The sequence below is a fragment of the Larimichthys crocea genome, chromosome XIII (assembly GCF_000972845.2).
Source record: "Larimichthys crocea isolate SSNF chromosome XIII, L_crocea_2.0, whole genome shotgun sequence".
Classification (NCBI taxonomy): domain Eukaryota; kingdom Metazoa; phylum Chordata; class Actinopteri; family Sciaenidae; genus Larimichthys; species Larimichthys crocea.
Window position 1 is genome coordinate 26,834,902 of NC_040023.1, and position 20,093 is coordinate 26,854,994.

Genomic DNA, 20,093 nt, shown 5'->3' on the forward strand with positions numbered 1-20,093 from the left:
TATATATATATATATAAAAAATAAAAAATATATATGCACACACGCAGAGCATGAGCTGTGAAGTTTCCACTCCTCACTACTTGTCTTTGTTTGTGGCCATTTGACTAGACTCCACCCCCTGTTCCCACAGAGGGAAGTAACTGATGAGAAAGGGGCTTCATTTAAAGTGATAGGAGATGCTGTTGGTGTTTTTGGACACATATACTGTATGTGGTGCTTCTGTACATGGGTATGTGCACAGTTGACGGTTGAACACATGTTTTATCGAGGTAAAAATTGGTTCAAAATGCTGAATTATGCAGTAACTGTCTTCTGTATGTTGATTATCAGACATGAATTAATGAGAACTGAGTCACATGTCATCATCTGTTACTCTTAGATGTGTGTTTGTGGTGTGTGTGTGTGTATCCACGGGGGTCACACCTTCAAAGTCATGCATGTGGCAGCCGCATTGTTCCCTGTCGGTTGTGATTAACATTAAACCCCAGAACAGCAATATGTGCTGCGTAGTCAGCTCTTTAGACGTGTCTAAAGACATTAAACTCTGACAAATATCCAGCTGTTAAGGTTATGTAAGCAAAAAAAAAAAATCAAGTTTAAGCATGAAATGTTTTATCTTAGTCATCAGCATCCTCCATCTTTGCAAGTCTGCTTATCGATCATGCATTTTCCCCACAAGTCCAACCAAAATAAAAATGATGTTTACGTTTGTTTCTTTTTTGCCAAACGGTGTAGTCCTTATTCATCAGCGTCACTGCTGACAAGCTGCTGTCTTACCTTAGCTACAGTTAGCAGCACAACTTTGTTTACTTTGCTGCCGGCTCAGCTGTCAATCAGACACTTAACACTGTTGCTTACACTGATATTTCCCCAAAGACTTGTTGTTTTTCTGTCTTTCTTTGGTACATGAACTGACCAGGCAGATGGATAAATGCCAAATATAGATATGTTAGAAACAGTTTCACCGTCATACAGGTTGTTTATACCAGAGAGCTGATGTTTATTTTTTTTCAAAAAACTTTTTAATAATAAGAATATCAAAACCGCATGTTTGTTGTGGGTTTAAGATTTTAAAAATGAATATCAGCTGATATATGATTATTGTTTTAAAAATCGGAATATTGTTATTAAAATAATATTTATGTACCTCAAAAATTCAATGTTTAATAAATTGATTATGCTGTAGATTAATCAGTGCCTGTAGAAGTTTCTGGAATGGGCTGGTGACTTTTCAGATCATTTTCTTTAGTCTTTATTTTTTAGTTTGGAATAAGGAGGCTTGTTGTTTCTCTTTCTAAATTTGTATTCTGTCCTTTCATCTTGCTTTTGTGGATTTTTTTCTTTTTTAAATATGCAAATCAAACAGTGGGAGCTTCCCAAATGCTATCTACTGTAAATTAACACAGTACACAAGAGCATGAGATTTGTTTACCCAGTTCTTTTACATGAGGCTGATAGCATCGGTGTTAGTGTCCCAGGGGGAGTCCTCTCCGTGGAGGGAGGTAAACAAAACAGATGTGAATCGTGGAGTGGATAAACTCATTAGCAACTTATCATTAAACAGGCTCACATCTGTACTTCCATTTTTGGAGGGCACTGATTTAGAAAACATAGTTATGTCAGCAGCTATTAGGTCAAACCCCAAAAGAGGCTGTGTCTCTCTGCTTCCATCTACAGCACTGTTCAGTGTGTGTGTGTGTGTGTTGTTTCTGAGGAGGTCTATACTTTGGTGACCTGTGTGTGTGTTTGTGTGTGCGTTGAGGAGCAGAAGTCAGCACACTTGTTTGTTTAGGAAGTTTGCAGGAGATTTGCACTGATGAATTAATGGTGGCAGAGCAGTGGTGCAGAAGATGCCCTAGGGGGAGAGAGAAAGACAGCAAGGGAGAGCGAGAAAGCGAGAGAATGGAGAGGAGTCGCTGCTCCATCCCACCGTGCCCGGCTCCCCGCATCTAAAAACCCAGCTGGGGCAGACTGGCGCTTCCTCGGCGGAGGTGGCGTGGGGTGAGGAGGAAGGAAGGCAAGGAGGGAGGGAGTCAACACGACAAGGACAAAGCAAAGACGGGCCACAGGCTTACTGTGTTTTTCATGTTGGGTGGGTGGGGTTGGCAGAAGTTATGCTGTACCGTGACTGCAGCCTTCCACATCAGCACACTGCTGCTGCAACCAGCGGCCATCAGCAGCGACCAGTGAAGGAGAAAGACTAGACTCACTGTTTAATTCATGGGGACTCAAAGCCGTGCGTCACCATGTCTTTTGCCCTGCAATAGGTTTTAAAACTGTCACTCCACAGCCAGCGGGGCACTGTTGATCATGCACACACACACAAACACACTTGGATGTAAACATTTTAAAGCTTTGGACGTGATGAGAACCTCCCACTGATGATTTAATCCATAACCTGTAACCCTAACCCTCACTGCTACATGCTTAACCTCGACCCTTACTCCAAAATAAACCTAATCCTTGCTCTAATCCTAACCCTGAATACAAATCCTGCAGCAGGTGGACTTTGCCTTTTAATATTTGAAAGTGTTTTGTTTTTTAGAAACACTTTCAGGACACCTTTCAAAGTTTGCTGGTCCAGTTACTGGCTTGTTTTGAAGCTTTTAAGCATATCATGCAGTCTTGACCAGCAAAACAAGTTTCCTTAGATAATTCATATTTGTGGGGTGTCTGCTTATTCACTGTCTTGCTGAAGGTTGAACACACAGACTGGCACCACTTCCATTTCTGTATGGTAAATCTAAATCTGCAGCAGCCAGTTAGAATAGCTTACCTTAACATATGCACAAACAGGGTGAACTGCTCGCCTGACTCTGTCTACAGGTAATAAAATCATTCTACCTCTAACAGTGTGTTTACACAGGAGACATTTCAGACACTTTTTTCAGTCATCTGTATCACACATGTCGGATACACCTTTAATTGAATCAGTCCAGCTACACAGGCAGTGTAACAGCTTGCACTGTTTGTGTGTAACCACAGTCTGAAGCATATTTCCATTCAAGTCTATTTTCTTTCATTTTATGCTTGGAACTACGCTGATTGTGTGTCAAGCTCGAGCACCGCGAGAATTCAGGTTACCCACAGTCTCTACTGTGCCTGAACGCATCATGTTCTCTGCCAACACGCCGCTCGCTCCGCACCTCCTGTGTAGACACGGTGTAAAGCTCACTATGAACACACCGTACGTCGTATCTCATTTGTTGAGTCTGTACATCTGGTTCTAGTTTTTCATGCAAAGCTAAGTCTGGCAGCTGCTGGCTGTAGCTTCATATTTGGCGTGACAGCGGTGTCATACTTGTCAAAGTTGAAGTAAATGTTTTTTTTTCTTTAACTTTTAAGCCAACATAAACAAGAAGTGCTAAAAAAAAAAAAGTTTGAAATAGTGTATAAAGTTCCATGACAAGTGAACAAATTTCACCTGCTGACAAAGTAATACAAGTGTTTTAGGATTCAGGCCTTGGTTGAAGTCATGAAATGTTAATAAAAAGTCAAGCGCCATATTTCTTACATCTAAAATATAGAAAACACATTTCTTCCTGTGATCCACAACAAACACTGAACCAGATCACATGTGGTAGCACTGTACCCATGCATACACATCCATGGTCCTCACCCGGCCTTTTAATCCTCAGTGTCCTCCTCCTGTCTGTTTCTGATTCATTAGGGGCTAAAAATACACAGCAGTTACGTCCGCCGTGCTGATGGATGTGTATTAGTGATTTGTAACACGGCGCAGATAATTGTTTGTCAGCCGTCTCATTCCTCTGAATATGTGGCACATATGTCAAATAAAGGCCCGTGTCACAGTGTGTGAGTGTGCGCATGTAGGATCGCTAATCTGTCTGGCGGGTCACCCACATGGTTTCAGTGTTTACTGTTGGCTCGGGGGCTGAAACAGCTTAGCCTCTGTGCACAGCCCAGCGTGAACAGGCCTGTACTGTAGTTAATGCACCTGGAGAGTAGAATTTTGTCGCCAGTGAGTGAAATGTGATGAACAATTTTTACATTGTGTTAACAATGTAGTTTTTACTTCGAAGCATGAACCCTTGTCTGATTGTTTCTGAATTCATCTGTGCTCCAGTCATTCAGCCTGCAATGATTACGTATTAGTAATGACTTCTGTCAAGGCTGTTTGGTTGCTGAAATTGCTGTGTTTTTTTGAGTAAATATATGCATATATGTTTCACAGATCTGTAATGTGAAGGGAAATGTATCGAGGCCTGTAAATTGTTCATTTTCAGCCTGCTTTGAGATTGCAGGTAACTGATGTGAAAGGAGCCTCTGTCATTTTGAGCAATCACAGGTCTTTTGAAAACAGTAATGTTCACATGTGAATGGTTTATCACGCGTCTCGAGAACCCTGTCCAACCAGGGTGACAATTGTTCCTTTGATGGACTGACATCTTCAGCTGGAGTTCATTGTACAATTGAAAACCTTTTATTGAGCCGAATGTGTCAGCAATGTGAGGAGAAACGGCATGGCAACTGGAACAGGAGGAGCAATTTGAAGATTTCTCAGAAGCAGAGGAGTAGATTAAAGGGTGTTGAACTGGATAAAGCTGTCAGCAGCATCTACTCTATACGTCCCGAAGCACCAGATGTACAGTCTGATGCAGCATCAGAGAAGCAGACTCTGAAATTCAAAGAATCACTCCACATAGATGTTGGATCGATTTGCAGCTCGGGCACATTTTGTCCTCTAATCCCTCCGTCTCCAAACACCTTTCTGTTTTCTTGAATATATATATTAAATTCACAAAGCAGGTGGTCTGCCTTTTAAAAAACAACACACACTTGATTGCTGCACCAACAGGTCCATTAATCCTAGCACACTCAGCTGATGAAGAGAGACCAGAATATCATCTGGATCATCAACTGAATTCCATCAGTTTTTGTTGCCAATTTATACTATCCAGTGACGGTGTCTTATTGTGAGGGAGGATTTTGAAGGCCGAGCTGCAGGAAGCTAACAGATGTCCCGTTTGAGCAGAGCTGTGCTGGGAATATCAAGTGTAGCTGTCTGCGTGGTGCTAGTTGGCTGCTGTAGCAGCAAGACAGGCTGTTCACTAAGTGCTGCCCGGTGGGAGAGATCAGTCATCTCTCTCTGATAACCTGGAGTCTCATTTGGTCAGATGTCACTTTACTGCGTAATGATGAGTGAGTCACCGGTTTCATTCAAACAATAAGAACTGAATGTGAATTTGTGGAAAGGAATACTTTGACTGGTTTCACGGCTGATTGTGTTACCTCACAGCATGAAGGTTCCCGGTTCAAACCCCTCAGTCTGCAGTTTGCATGTTCTCCATGGCCGAGGGTTCTCTCTGGGTACTCCAGGTGACTTGTCCAGGGTGTACTATGCCTCTCACCTCTCGATAAGAATGTGTATTTCTTTGACGTTCTTGAGTTTCTGCTGGTTGCTTAACAAACTTGTGGTCACATAAAGACTCCATGAAGTTACTTTGCCTTGCTAAAATGAAGTTCACTCAAAAAAGATCCCTTTTTTATGTGAACAAGAACAAGAAAGACAAGACATAATGTGTTCATTGTGAGCTTTTGAGGTGCTGGTAGGCTGATTTGTTCCCTAGCTACAGATTTACTGTGCAGACATGAGAGTGGTATCAGGCTTCTCGTCACATAAAAGGCATATTGTTGTTCTGATCAATCGTGGTGTCTTGGCTGCTTCCCTTGAGTGACAAGCTAATGGGGGATATTGTCCACAGTTTTCTCCATATTTAAGCTACAACACATTACTCGTCAGACATAATTATCTGTTCCACACTGTTATCTAGTTTAACTTTAGCAGAGAGATCAACAAATATCATAATTTGATGAGGACAATAGGGCAAGAGTGTGCACACGGCCTGTTGTTGTTTTAAGTTGAGTAGAATATGTCAGACATACAGTGAATTTGAACGTATTTCACAATTTTTTTTGTGTGCCACGTTTGAACGAGTAAGATTCTACTTAAATTTGAACTTTTTTTTAACTGTGAAAAAATTGCTCACAACAGCAGGGACTCACCTGTTGCTTGCCACCCAAGTTCAACCTTGCTGGCCAGTTAAACTTCAAAATGTATCAAATTTATGATTCCAGATACCCGCAGATGTTAATTTTGAGTCTCTTATGTAATTGTTGCTTACCTGGAGACACATGCAGCTGTCAGAAGCCCACTGACTTCATGACCGGTCCAGCAAGTGTCATGTTTAGTCTCTGGTCATTTAGGTGACAATCATGCTCACGGTTGTCATGGCACCTCTGCTGCCGTCAGTGCATTAATGTGTCTGTGTGTGTGCACACGAATGTGTCCCATCGTAAACCTCTCTATAGCACTCCCGGGATAAAGCAGCTGTATAAATTCAGTCCATTTTCCGTTTACATCTTTAGCTTTTAATGGAGACATTAATGCTGTCTCTTCAGCCATGTTATAGTCGGTTAACTAATACATCCATGGTGATGAGGCTTGTTGTCGCGTAGATTAGAACAAGGGGGCGTACAGGAGCACCATCAATCAAAGCTCTAGTGAGCTCCACATTCAGGATGCATTGATTGGCTGTGAGAAATTTAAAATCCCATTTACTGTTTCATTGATTCCGCCCACATTTAAGCCACATTTCCTGGCGTTTGTTCCCAGGCCAGCAGCTGGGTGTTCTGCTTTTGTTTTTCTAGCTTGAGCTGAAAATTCAGTCTTTCTTAAAAACAAACATTAGTTCAGACATGAGTGCTACTGTGCTATAACTATATGAGTGATATGAGTGAGTCATTCAAGCTTTAAATATAATAATAATATCTCTCACTTCTACTTCAGGCTCCTAAAGTTGCTTAGTGCAGCCTTTTATGTTGAATCAAACGGGATGTAATTTCTTTGGGAGCGTGGATAATAATTCTATAAAGTGAAAGGAATTCATGTAGGACAGCAGTTTAACGTCATCTCGCCTTGTTGGAAAAATGGCAGGCAAATTAGAAGTCCATAGAGCTTGAAGGAGATCGAGCCTTTGATAAATGTGTAAAGACTTTTTCATTAATAACAACCTATTTAATTTGACTGGAAAGCATCACATGCACTTAGAACTTCTGCTTTTCTCTCCACTGATTTGGTGCGAGTCAGTTTGATGTGATTGACAGCTGCCCGCAGACCTCCTAGAGGCTCCGTCTTTATTTGCCATGTCCATTGGAACTGTCACTTTCCATTTAAGAGCTATTCTTTCTCTCACTGGTCCGGCTAACACTCTTGTCTCGTTCTTGTTCTGGTACAGGCGTACATCTGGCCTCTGACACTCCTTACGTCATATTCTCATATTGAACACTTCACGTATCTACTTTACATATAAACAAACCACAGTTTCCCTCATATTAAGCATGCTCGTGTGCTTGTGCTCGGTTTTGTGGACACACACACAACATCTTGCAGATTACCATGTTAGATTTATTAAACAAGACAGCTACCATTTCCTCTGCATTTCAGCTTTTACATCCATTTAATTGTATCACACTTGAGTAAGCTAATGTCTGTGCTCAGTGAATTTCAGTGAGCTGCAGAATGTGCCAAGTGCTGCCGATGGTGCCTGCTGCAGAAGGGCATCAGGTTGACCAGCTTGAGCCAACCAGCCTGCCAACTGACAATACGGGGGAAGGGAGAGGAGGGGAGAGAGGGAGAGGACGGGAGGGAGGGAGGTGTGTGTTGTGGGAGGATAAAGACTGATGAGAGGAAAGTGGGAAAAGACGAAAGGGAAAGTAAGTAATTAGAAGAAAGTGAGACAGAGAGGGAGGTGGAGGTGGAGATGTGTTACCGGGTTAGAACAGGTAACTGCAGCCACAGCTCTCTGTAAAACAGACCCTGGGGCAGTTGCAGCAGAGAAGACTTGAAAAAACATTCAAACTCATCTTGTTATACTTGCCCAATTCCAAATATGTCCCCTTGACAACAATCCAGGATTTGTGTGACCTGATCAGCTGGTGCTAGTGACACCAGTGGTGACAGATGTTTGAGCTTCCAGCCAGTCACTGCTTTGTATCCTGCAGTGAACAGATGTGCAAATGAGAGCGCTGGCTGACACAATCAGTGCATGAATCTCACGACTGTGGAAAGTTTAGCATGAGCAGATGAAAAGCTTTTTAACTTGTTGTACTTTGAATTTTAGGTGCTGAATTTTTTCTCTCTGGTTGTGAATTTTTGTGATGAACATAACCTGAAGAAATGTTTGTATTCATCAAAAGGGCTCAGTGACAAACAAGATGCTTTAATTCTCTCTAACAAGGATGCTGTAGTTATCTTTTCAGTGTTTGTCAAAAAGTAAAGCCTACGCAGTGATTCAAAACTGCAAATGTATTTAAATAGACAACATTTCAGTCCCAATCGGAAGAATGAGGCTGACAATATTCTAAATATACTCTATGTATTTTTGTTTCTGTCAACAAATCCCATGAAAAGACCAAAACCAACAGTGCATTAGTCGATCTGTCAGTAGTTTCCGACTTCACTTCCCAGTCTGTGGCTCCCAAAACACATTCATTCCATTTAAAGGCGTAAAAGTTAAAAAACATATCACACATTTCAACTTTCATTTGTTAAAAAACCTAAAGTATTTCTTAAAACAGATGGATAATGTAGTTTTTAGCAAATATTACTCAAACAGGAGTAAACTAATGTATTAGTTGGAACTGTTTTCATCAGCAGATTTTGAACATTAGTATAAAGGCCAGCAGGTCTATGTAAAGGAACAGTTTTTGGACAACACAGAGTTAGGCTTTGGCTACATAGGTGCTACTCTGTGAATTTGTTGTGGAATTTGGTGATATTTAATATGTTTACTATTGTTTGCCAAACTTCACTCATGAAACCATAATGTGTTCAATAGTGAGCTTTTGAGGTGCTGGTAGGCTGATTTTGTTCCCTTTACAGAGAACCCGGCTTGTTTTGTTTTCTGTGTCTAGTCTCTAAGCTAAGCACATGAGCCACTGGTGTTCTAGCTACAGATTTACTGTGCAGACATGAGAGTGGCATCAGTCTTGGCGTCTCTTAAAAGGAGTATTGTTCTGATCAATCATGACATCTTTGCTGCTTTACTTGAGTGATAAGCTAACATGGGCTATTATCCACAGTTTTTTTTTTTCCATATTTTGTGTAGAAACCAAAAAGCTACAACACATTACTAGTCAGACAGTTTGGCGCCACGATTATCTGTTCCACACTGTTATCCAGTTTTACAAAGAGAGCAACAATATCATAATTTGCTGAGGACAACAATCCAGGAAAAAAGATCGGAGTGCACACGTGGCCTGTTGTTCTTAATGTACACACTGTGAAGTTGATTCTTGTCTAAAATGCTAATGAGTGGACCTTTGAGATGAGTACAGTATGTCACTGTGAACAAAAATTCAAAATGTATCAAATTAATGGTTTATGGTAGTGAAGGAACAGTTTTTGGACAACAGTAGAGCCATATGACACAGTTAGGCTTTGGGTACACAGGTACTACCTGATGAATTTGTTGTGGAATTTGGGGATATTTTATGAACAGTATATCATTTTGCTACAGTTGTTTGATGTTGGACCCGTCGACTCTTGAAATTTTGCCTCATACACTTTCTTCTTTCATCAAGTCTGTTATGTCTCTACTGTATAGACTTGGATCAAATAAGGCTGAAAATTGATTTCAAGAACTTGAGTTGAGCTAAAAATTGGGTAAAAGTTCAGATTATTTTGAGCAGCATGTGATGCCAGCATCAGGGAGGTGGGCGTCCTTGTGCTCTCCATAGGAAAACAAAGATTTATCCAGTCCAAGGCCAATTTGCCAGTGATGGCATGTAGCGTCTTTGATGCGTAGAGCCCGAGTCTGTCCACATGGAGACAGTGGGGCTGCTCTTTCAAGGACATGCTGTAGTTGAGACGGACGGGGTCTGGCACGGGGGCTTTTTCTGCAAATTAGAGTGGGCAGCCGATCAAAGGTTTGTGCTTCAGCAAATGAGCATGGTTTCACACCCACCACTGCTCTGAGGTCAGATGGGATGTTACTATCACTCGCAGTCTTGTTTATCTTTGTCTTTTAGACAAACACAAAGGAGAGAGGGAGGAGAGAATGTTTTTAACCTTTTTTATTGATTTTGGTGCATCCATCACACAAGATCACCATGAATCATTGAACGTTCTACCCACACCGGTCTCAAAGCTTCTCTCATTACAACCAAAAAGACTAATTAGGACCAACAGATATAGCAAACAAATTAACCTCGAGAGAAAAAGAAAGGAAAGTTCTACAACTGTACATTCTTCTACAGGTTTTTGTTAAAGTTAGTTAATGAAATAAATGTTAAGTGATATCTTTTTTTCTGTTCTGGGTTAAACAAAGTCAGCTGAATGATTCAAACACAGCTTCATTAGAGGTGTTGATGTTTTAGACAGTGTCAGGGTAGCTGTCGTCCCCCCGCCTCCGGTCTCGACGCTACGATAAGCTGGGCTAAATATGCATCCTACAGCTTTGTACTTAATGCACAGACATAAGATTGATAATTGTCATCAATCATCTCCTTCATTTGACTGGATTGATGCTAAATTCCTAACAGTTTTCTAATTTGTCACTAATTACAGGAAGAAAGGAGACTGTGTTCAAATGGCACATTTCATCAGCGGTATTAGTAATTCTAATGAATTACTAAGCTAGCGTCTCTCTGTTGGTGTCAGAAGGTCAGCTGAACACGCATAAATGTGAGATGTGTCAAAAGGGCAGCCTAGAGTTTAAGATGTGAAGAGTAAAGTTTCCAGAAATAAATAATGAATGGGTATTTCATTCAGTTTCCATATCCGCTTATCATTATCAGGGTCACAGGGGGCCTAGAGCCAATCCCAGCTGACACTGGGACACCATGGACAGGTCACCAGTTCATCACAGGGTGGACACGGGGGAGAACATGCAAACTCCACACAGACACCCGTCGGGTTTGCTGTCAGGCAGGACTGCTAATGTACTTTGGCTTGAATCTTAAATCTTGAAATGAAACCTTCAAGAAATTATTAGGAAATGTAATTAACAGGTCTGTGAGATAAAGTGTTATTTTATTAGATTCTCATAAAGTTTCCAAAAAATGTTCCATAAAGTAGATTTGACCTCTGTTTTTCACTCATCTCATATCACATGTGAGAACAGGATCTTTCACTACAGTTTAATAAGTTCTCTCTGCAGTAACAAACTGGTATTCTCAGGTTTCACATTAATTATAGCGGTTGGTGGCTGTGGGAAACGCTATATTACATTTTCCAGAAATGCACTTTTGTTGCTCTGAGATTTCTCGCCGTGTTATTCTTTCTAACAAATGAGATGCAATGTGGGAAGCCAATAACTGTGATAATTAAAACTCTCCTTTTCATCTCTGCCATCTCGCCCTACCCCTCCTGCTCAATGATCTGACATGACAACACTCCACACGCTGCTGAAAACTGCCAATACTCAGAACACAGCTCTGATTTCTGCACCGCCACAAAGCACAGTGGCATGACGTTGCATCCACTATACTTCTGCTGACCAATCGTGTCGCTGCCTGTTACCACCGCTCACCGAATGAGAGCGCCGGAGCAGGACTGAGGCTAGCAACGAGAGGAGGAGAAAGGAGGAGGAGGTGGAGGACAGTGGAAGACTGCAGTAACAGCAGTAACAGTCCCAAGGCCTCGCGGATACACACTGAATCATAACGCCGAAGGCTGTATATGATTGAGCGGCTGAGTCTGACGAGGTGTGTTTGTGTTTGTTGCCAAGATGGGGACAAAGAGAGCAAGTGTGCATGCTTTTTTCTTCTCTACGTGTCTGTATTTGCTGCTTGAGTGATACACAGAACCAGAATGTGAGGGAGAAAAACATGCCCCGGAGTCAGAGCCAGACACTTAATGAAGCAGTGATTTTTTTTTTTCCCCCTCTCTCTCTCTCTCTTGTCCTTCTCCGCCTTGTGTCAGCTAAGATAATTCCTCTGTTAGTCAAGTCAAAGGCCGTGGCCGTGGGCTGTTCCTGTGTGATATTGATACATTTTAGGAAATGAATAGCAGCCTTTCCCCCAGTTGTGTGCTGATGGGCCAAACTCTTGATTTATGGACCGATTTCTGATCAAAACAGAGATGTTCGACATTGTTGGCAGATTCTGCTAAGTGATGGAGAAATCATTAGACGTAGCTCGAGGACCAGTTGGCTGGTGAGGCATTTTGTGTGTTGGTGTCTTTGTCTGGTATTGTTTTAGTGTGTGTGTGTGTGGTGTGAGTGGTTAAGGGTTGATTTAAGCCTGCAAACTGCTGTCTGGGGGATTTTATTTAAACTCCCAACCCTCAGCCAGGCTACATTTTAAACTGAAGCACAGATTCAGATGACCTATTATTGTCGTGGGTCTGTGGTGGTATTCAGATCCCTCACTTGAGTAAAAGTACCAAAAGGTTCTGTCTTCACAATCCTGCTTCAGTAAAAGTACAGAAGTATTATCAGAATAAAAGTACACGTTGGCCCCTGTAAATGATAGATTGTCATATTTGAAGGTTAATATAGATCAATTGGTGCACAACTAGCATTTTACTTTTGCAGCAGGGCTAGGTGAAGCTAGTTTCAACTTTATATCAGTTAGAGTGTGAGTGGTTTCCAACCTAGGGGCTAGGCACCTACCAAAGGGTCACGGATAAATGTGCATGGCAGCGAGATGATTAATGAGGTCATTCTACTACCCACGTTTAGTCATTTTTAACATTTCTTTTCTTGTCAAATATTGTATACATCGACTCTTTGAAACAATTAAATAAACCACCTGAAAAGTTTAAAGGCAAAACACTTTCAAAGTAAAAGTCCTGCATTCAAAAGGTACTCAAATATAAATTGTACTGTTGCCTCACAACAAGGAGGTTCTTGGTTCAAACCTCCCAGTTGGCTGGGGCCTTTCATGTTTTTCATGTTCTCCTCGTTTCTGTGTGGGCTCTCTCCATGTACTTTGACTTCTTACAGGTCAAAGACATGCAGGTTAACTGGTGACTCTAAATTGCCCATCAGTGTGAAAGTGAGCCCGATTGATTGTTTTTTTCTCTCCGTGTCAGCCTGTGATGAGCTGGCAACTTTTCCAGGGTGTACCCCGCCTCACATCCAGTGTCAGCTGGAAAAGGCTCCAGCCCCCAACAACACTAATGAGAATTGAGCAGTTACAGAAAATGGATGGATGAATTGGAAGTATCAAAAGTATTGATGAAACGCTCACTGTGACTGTTACATTTTAGAAGTCTACATTAGACTAATTAAACAACAAAAAACATTGTTTGTCACTACCCTTTACAGCAACTCATGGTTTGGATTAAAAACAACTGCTTAATTAAAGACAGGGATTATTCATTATCATGGTTACAGTAATACAGTTAATATCTGTCATGGTTACCATCATGTTACCATTACCATGATGCCTGACCTCCGCCTTTGCTCCAGATGGACAACATAATTCCCAACAGACAACATCATTCCTACAGAACTGAAGGAACAGATTTGGTCATTTTGGGGCTTCTGCTGAAATGAGTCATTCTGTCCATTTTTGGAGAGGACAGATTGGCATTTTATGGTTGTAGCTTATCAACATGGATCTATTTAAATGCACTGAAAGCTTGATGCATTAAGTTTTTAAGAGAAAAATCAGCAAAGTAACTAAAAACCATAGCTGCTAAATAAATGTATTTGAGTAAAACTTCACCTAGAATTTCACTGCTGCAATAGTTTTGGTTCTTTCGCAACCAGTTGTGGATTTTTAGCCTATAAATGATGAGAATTCATGATTACTGAATATAAGTGACACCATACAGCAATAGAAAGTCAAAAGATGCCAACACTGCTCTACCACAGTCAGCCAAAAGGTCATTCAGAGTTTCCATAGTTGTACGCTGTCTTGTCTCAGTAGCAGATCTCACTCGCTTATTACGGTGTAAGACTGAAGCACACGCGCACACAGAGCTTCTCATCTTTTTATTCTGCCTTTCACCCAGACTGCGGGAGTTGGCCTCTGTCTGCCTTCGCCAGTGGGAAACGAAAAAGTGAGACATAAAACAAGTCAAAGAGAATGTTGGGGCGCTCGAAGAATTAAAAAAAAAAAAAACAGAAAAAAACAACAAGCGTTTGCTGAATGTGTCGGGAATGAAAAATCACATCAAACTAGATATGCAGCAGAGGGGGGGATGAACAGCGGACACCCACTCAGCAAGGGAACATCTTCCCTTCTCTTCTCTTGTCAGTAATGGGAAGGCTCTTTAATGTGTTATGTAACCAATAGAGTAGATGGGGAGGTGCGTTTAACTTTTTGATGGCATTGCATTCAAACTCTGGATGACACGCATTCATATTTTTCCAGTAAAATACACACCCAGGCACGCCTAAATAACGCAGTGCAGGTTATCACTTCATATCTGCTCTGTGGCTGGCCTTTAGCTGCTTCTCTCACCACTTTGATCCAGAGGCAGCCTAAGTTTAAAGCCTCATTGGTCCAAACTGCCACATAACCCTTTGACTCAGAATTGCTGCTCTGGCATTTAGCAAGGGCAGATGAGCGTAATGCGGCGTAGAGCTCCATACATCATTATGCAGAGGTGTCCGACAGCAGAGCAGAGAGCGGCGGGGTCCAGCCGTATTTCATTAGGCCTCCAGATGCAAAAGAGGGCCTCATTAACATGCACGGCCACAGGTTGTTGCTGCCCTCTCTTTCTTCCTGTGTGTCAGTGTTTGGAGCACAGCTTCGGTCTGACAGCCTCGACTGGCGACTGACTCATTCTTATTAAGCTTAAGCTAGTCCACAGTTGTCCAACTGTTTTGGTATGATTGTGTGCTTCAAGGACCGCAGGAACTGAAATCCTGCAATCCATTTCAAACAGTGATTTGATACAAGACTGATGGATGGATGGATGGATGGATGGATGGATGGATGGATGGATGGTGTGGTGATAAGAGGGTGTTGACAAGAGATGATTAGCAGATACTCTGGACATTATTCCCTCAGGATTAGACACACCCCTCCATGTTCTTGTATGCAAACCTAAATGAGTCCTCATCCATGTTTCCTATGATCAGTATAACAGAATACCTTATTAGTTTTTAAGTTTTTTTTCCTTCAAAGTAAGGTTATTAAAGAATTTAGGTATCATGTCAGAACTTGGATTTGAAAAATTTCAAACCATACGCAGCCCTACGAGTGGCTAATGCAAATATACAGATACGATTTTAGTTCATAGACTATATAATTATATAAACATCAAAAGTGTATGTCTTCATGATATTGAGTTTTCTTCATCAATCAAGACTTGAGCAAATACTGTTATTTGTTGTATCTTTAATACATAAATAGAAAAAATCCTGTTCCCACAGGTAGGAAATGCAGCAATGCACATTTCCAAGGACACTATCTGCCTACTCTGAATACCCTATAACAACATGATAAACACATAAAAGCACCAGCATTAATAGAATTTTATGACCACCCCGAGGCAGCAGAACAAGCTATAAAGACTACATTGATATATGACCTGAGCTCTTGTTTTTATAGCAAACTTGTTTGCCACCCGACAAATATAACTCATTTATTCACTCCCCCTTTGCTCTTTTTGCCAACTAAGGAAAACATCTGTGCCTTTAGCTGCTAATATTCAGTAGCTGGTCCCTAACTCTGTCAGCTGTGTAGTGCTCGCAGTGTACAGCTGGATTGTCTGGGATGTTTTGCTGAATACAGCTGGAATGATGTTGAGCAGTGACACTGAATCACACATTAAAGATGCGGACCATAAAACCAAAACAAAGAGCTGAAAGTCACCGAAACTCTGAGGGGTACTGCAGAGTTGGGTGAGAATTATCTCTGGGTTTGTCATTTTCCAAACAAAAATGTATGTAATGAATTGTACAAGGGTACATCATCTGCCGCCCTTTAATATCTTGCATATAACAGCTTAATAAAGATGAGAGATCCTTGAAGATTAATCACCGACCTCCCTGTGATTCCACTAAATTGGGTTCCTTTCCAGTAAATGTGCCACGGCTCTTCAAAATGTTTCAATTAAAGTTTTTTTTTTTTTTTGTTTTAAATGTCCCAACCACTGACATTTACTATTTGACTTTAAAAAAAATAACCTTCATCTTCATGATATTAAGTGTGATATATCAGAACATATGGTCACATTTAAATAAAATAAAAAAACTGAAGTATTCAGAGAATCATCAATCCTGCTTTTGATTTTAATAGAAAGCTAATTTGATTTTTTTTTTTTATATGTGTATGTGTGTATATGTGTGTATATATATGTGTCTGTGTGTGTGTAAAATCGATTGTGACACCGTTTGTCATGAGGGTTTTACCTCCCATTTCTTTCAAAGTTACATAAGCAGACTTCATGGTATTGGGACTCGAAGGCATCATTAACGTCAGACGGGTCATTGTGTAGCCAGCCCTGTAACAGAGTATGACGTCAACCCAGCCTTCTCTTATATATGGGCTTTATATAGCACAGGACTCTGCTATATGTAAACACCAGTTCCCTGGGAAAAAAAGTGTTATGTTGTTGCTGCAAGGCAAGCGATGGGAAGCGAGGCAAAGGGGAGGAATGGAAGGCAATGCATACGCGGCCCCCTTTTTTCTAGGTCTAATCCCTCTTAGTAGGAGAGCGATAAGCGTGTTTTGACTTAGCCCCAAATTTCCTGTTGTTTATGCATCCTTTGCCAAACCACGTGGATCCCTGTAGAGTCGGATAATCTTAGTGATGCCAGTTTGGCAAGGCTGCATATATATACCACAGCCTCCTGGCCCAGGTCAGATCAGAACAGCGGGGTAAAAAAACAGAATGCCTCTCCGTCTGTTTGCATCCATTTTTCCCTCCCTCTATTCATCTCTGTATAAGCATTTGCTCATAGATAGAAATCTGTCACAGCTGGTGGCTTTGTTGACGTGTGCCTCTCATTCCTCTCTTGTGCTCATGAGCTCTACGCTTGCAGGAGGAGATTGAGATTGGTGCAATCAGGGCTCAGAAAGAAGCTTATTTACACAGAAAAAAAACCCTAACGTTAAACCAATAGCATCATGAATAACCAGCCCCCTCGCTGGTGAGAAAAAGTGCAAAAGCCTCTTAAAATCTGCTGCAATTTCCTATTTCCATGGACTCTTTCTGGGTTTCGCGGTTAAGAAAGGGTGCGTTTGTGGTGTTCACATGTATTATCACTTAAGTTGTGAAACTCCTCGCTCTTCTAACACCTCAACACTTTGAGCTCGATGCAGAGCAGGACAACAGGAAACCCTCGACATACAGTAAACATTCCCTCTAGTGCTGTATATTCCTCCTATATTCCTCGTGTTGCATTTGTGAGTCACACACACCAATCACACTGCAGGTAATCCAGATTGACTACATCTCAGCTAATGGACGTTAGAAAGAATCTGCCGACCACACAAGCCTTCTAACATCTGTGGGTTTAAAAGTGAAGGGTCATCATGTCCTGTACAGGATTTTTCAAATTCCTGTGATGCAGTTCAGGTGAATCGGTGAGAGCTTGTGACCAACTCATTGTTGCCAGAGTGCAGAGCCCGGAGCAGTGGGGAAATGTTGGCACCATGCAGCCTGTAAACAGAAGAAAATTGCTGACCGTACAGTACATGCACTGCAGCAAGAAAAATCTAAAACAAGTATTGTTGGGCAGAAACTCAACAGTGGAGAGGTGTGGAGGTGGACTGTTTGGGGACAGTGAGGAGAGCAACAACCTCTGCTGTTACACCTGACGTATTATTGTAGTGAGTCTTACGTCAGTGCCAGTTTACCTCAGTGAGTGTCACTGTTATATAGCCAGTGCTTACAGTTCACTTAATCGCTGGTTGCATTTCAGTGTCAGCAAACTAGCAAAGACCAGCCTCTTTTGTCAAAGCATTACACCATATTATAGTATCACATGACATGGTATTATAGCATTAGCTTTATATTCGCATTAGGTGTAAGTCCTTCCAGGAAACCAACAACAACAACAACAAAAAACAAATCAGAGTAAAGGCAGATGATTGGCTTTACACTCCAGTTTCAGTTTCATAGATGTCTATAATGAAACTGATGTGACAACTATTAGGAATAATATAATGGTTATAAAACCGTTTAAAGTCCACAAATTGAGCAACTCTTTGTGTAACCAAATTCTCCACAGAAATCCAACCATCTGCTCCACAAGTCAGAGCACAATCAGTCAGTCCCTCCCAATTTTAGTTGCTATTTAGGTTGTCATTCACTGTCATTGACACTCACTGAATGCACTTTGGTTTCCAGACAATCCAGCAGGGACTTTTTACGAACAAGGCTGTAGTACTCGCTCTCTCTCTGTTTTGACTCTGTCTTGTCTCGGTGGGTTAGTGGTCTGACCTGTCGCAGATTTGACCAAGCCCAGTTGGCTTGGCTTTTTGGCATCTTCAGTTTAGACATGTAGTTTTGTACATAAATGTGTTTGTTGAAAAAATATTTTGCCTCTTTCTTTTAGCAATTTTAGCAAATAGTGCAACATTTCTGCATTACATTGGTTACGATTATCATATTTCAGACTTTAAGGACTGTATTAGTATAAGTTATATCACAGTTTACTCACTGACAACAATACAACAGCAACAACAACAATAAAAGCGTAGTACAGTCGTCCCTCGCTATAACGCGGTTCACTTTTTGCGGACTCGCTGTTTCGCAGATTTTTTTTAGTGTAATTTTTTTTTTTTTACAGCGTACTGTACAGTATGAACGCGCATTGTGTTCTGCGTCCTAAATTGGCTAAGGGAGAACCGCACATGTGTTCTGCCTCCTGATTAACTAAGGGAATACTGTATAAAATGTGTGTAAAAAGGTGTATAAAAGTGTGTGGTTAGGGGTTTTACGGCCTTAAAACATGTATAATAATTGTAAAACTTACTTCGCGGATTTTGTTTATTGCGGGTTATTTTTAGAACGTATCCCCCGCGATAAACGAGGGACCACTGTACAGAATATTAAATGGGCACCGTTTAATCTCAATCTTGACTCAGTCAAGCCTGTTCTGTTTCTGTCTTCTTGACTTGAGTTTGGCCCATATTGAAATTTCCCGGACTTCTTGGAAGTGACCTCACTATAACCCAACACTACTCGTGGGACACAAGATGTACTATATAGCCATAGCTGTTAATGTTATTGTTTAACGTTAACAGCCTATCTACCTATTAACAGCCTACCTGTCTATTGTTTAGCCTTTTCAAGAGGGTTTTGAGCTGAGAAGTGATATTAAACTGTTGAAAGTGCTGTTTTGTTTCCTTGTTGGTTACTTATTGTCCACTGCATTGTCTCATTTTACTTTGGGGTTGATAAGTTGACTCTAGATTTTATTGCGTCTTCATCTGTAAAGTCCTCAGAAACATGTCTGTGATGCAGTGCTCCATGAATAAACTGCTATGTGACTGAACTCTGCTGTCATGCTATAAAAAAGCATGAATGAGCAGCACACACATACTGTGCACCTTCTGTTTATCTGTCTCTGCTTCCATCTTTCTTTGTGAGACACACACTTTAACATATTGATTCGGTCTCTTCCCTGTTGATCTTTCACAAACACACACACACACACACACACACACACACACACACACACACAGTTTTGATACCGTTTGGCCTTGTAGCTCAGTGAAACAGAGCTAGAAAAGGGGCTTCTGCTCTTCTGATGAGACAGTAATTAGTGCTAGCTCCTAAGGGAGTTGAGATAGACTTCACATGGCTTTCTCTGTCTCCGTCTCTGTGTCTGTATGTCTGTCTCTCTCGTCCTCCATGGCCATTAACAGCAGCAGCTACTTCTCACTCATTCTCCAACCTCATTATGTGCCATCCAAACAAACAGGCAGCTTCCTCAAAATAGTCATTAGCACAATCTGGTGCAGAACTTCTTCTGCCTTTTTGTTGAGCTTTGAGAAAACTTCCAAGACATGCTGTTCTGTAAGGAGACAATAAAACAAAAAAAATAAGGTTGAAAAATCAATAAAAATAGAACAGGAATGTGATCCATTAAGGGCATTTTTGTTTCAGAGAATATTATGTAGAAGAATGGTCAGCGGGTGTGTTTTTTTTTTTTTTT

The 20,093-nt window shown here is 41.2% G+C and overlaps 1 protein-coding gene across 3 annotated transcripts in view; it reads left to right on the forward strand.

The window, feature by feature from the left end:
• oxr1a (oxidation resistance 1a) overlaps nt 1-20,093 on the forward strand; it is a 151,558-nt gene that overhangs the window by 44,106 nt on the left and 87,359 nt on the right. For 2 of the 3 annotated variants that reach the window (XM_019256538.2, XM_019256540.2), the window contains exon 1: nt 11,690-11,730. The exons of the other annotated variant lie outside the window; for it this stretch is intronic. In XM_019256538.2, coding sequence (XP_019112083.2) covers nt 11,705-11,730 — 26 coding nt within the window. In that variant the 5' untranslated portion in view covers nt 11,690-11,704. Of the gene's footprint in view, nt 1-11,689; nt 11,731-20,093 lie in introns of those variants that run through there. 3 annotated transcript variants of the gene reach the window in all.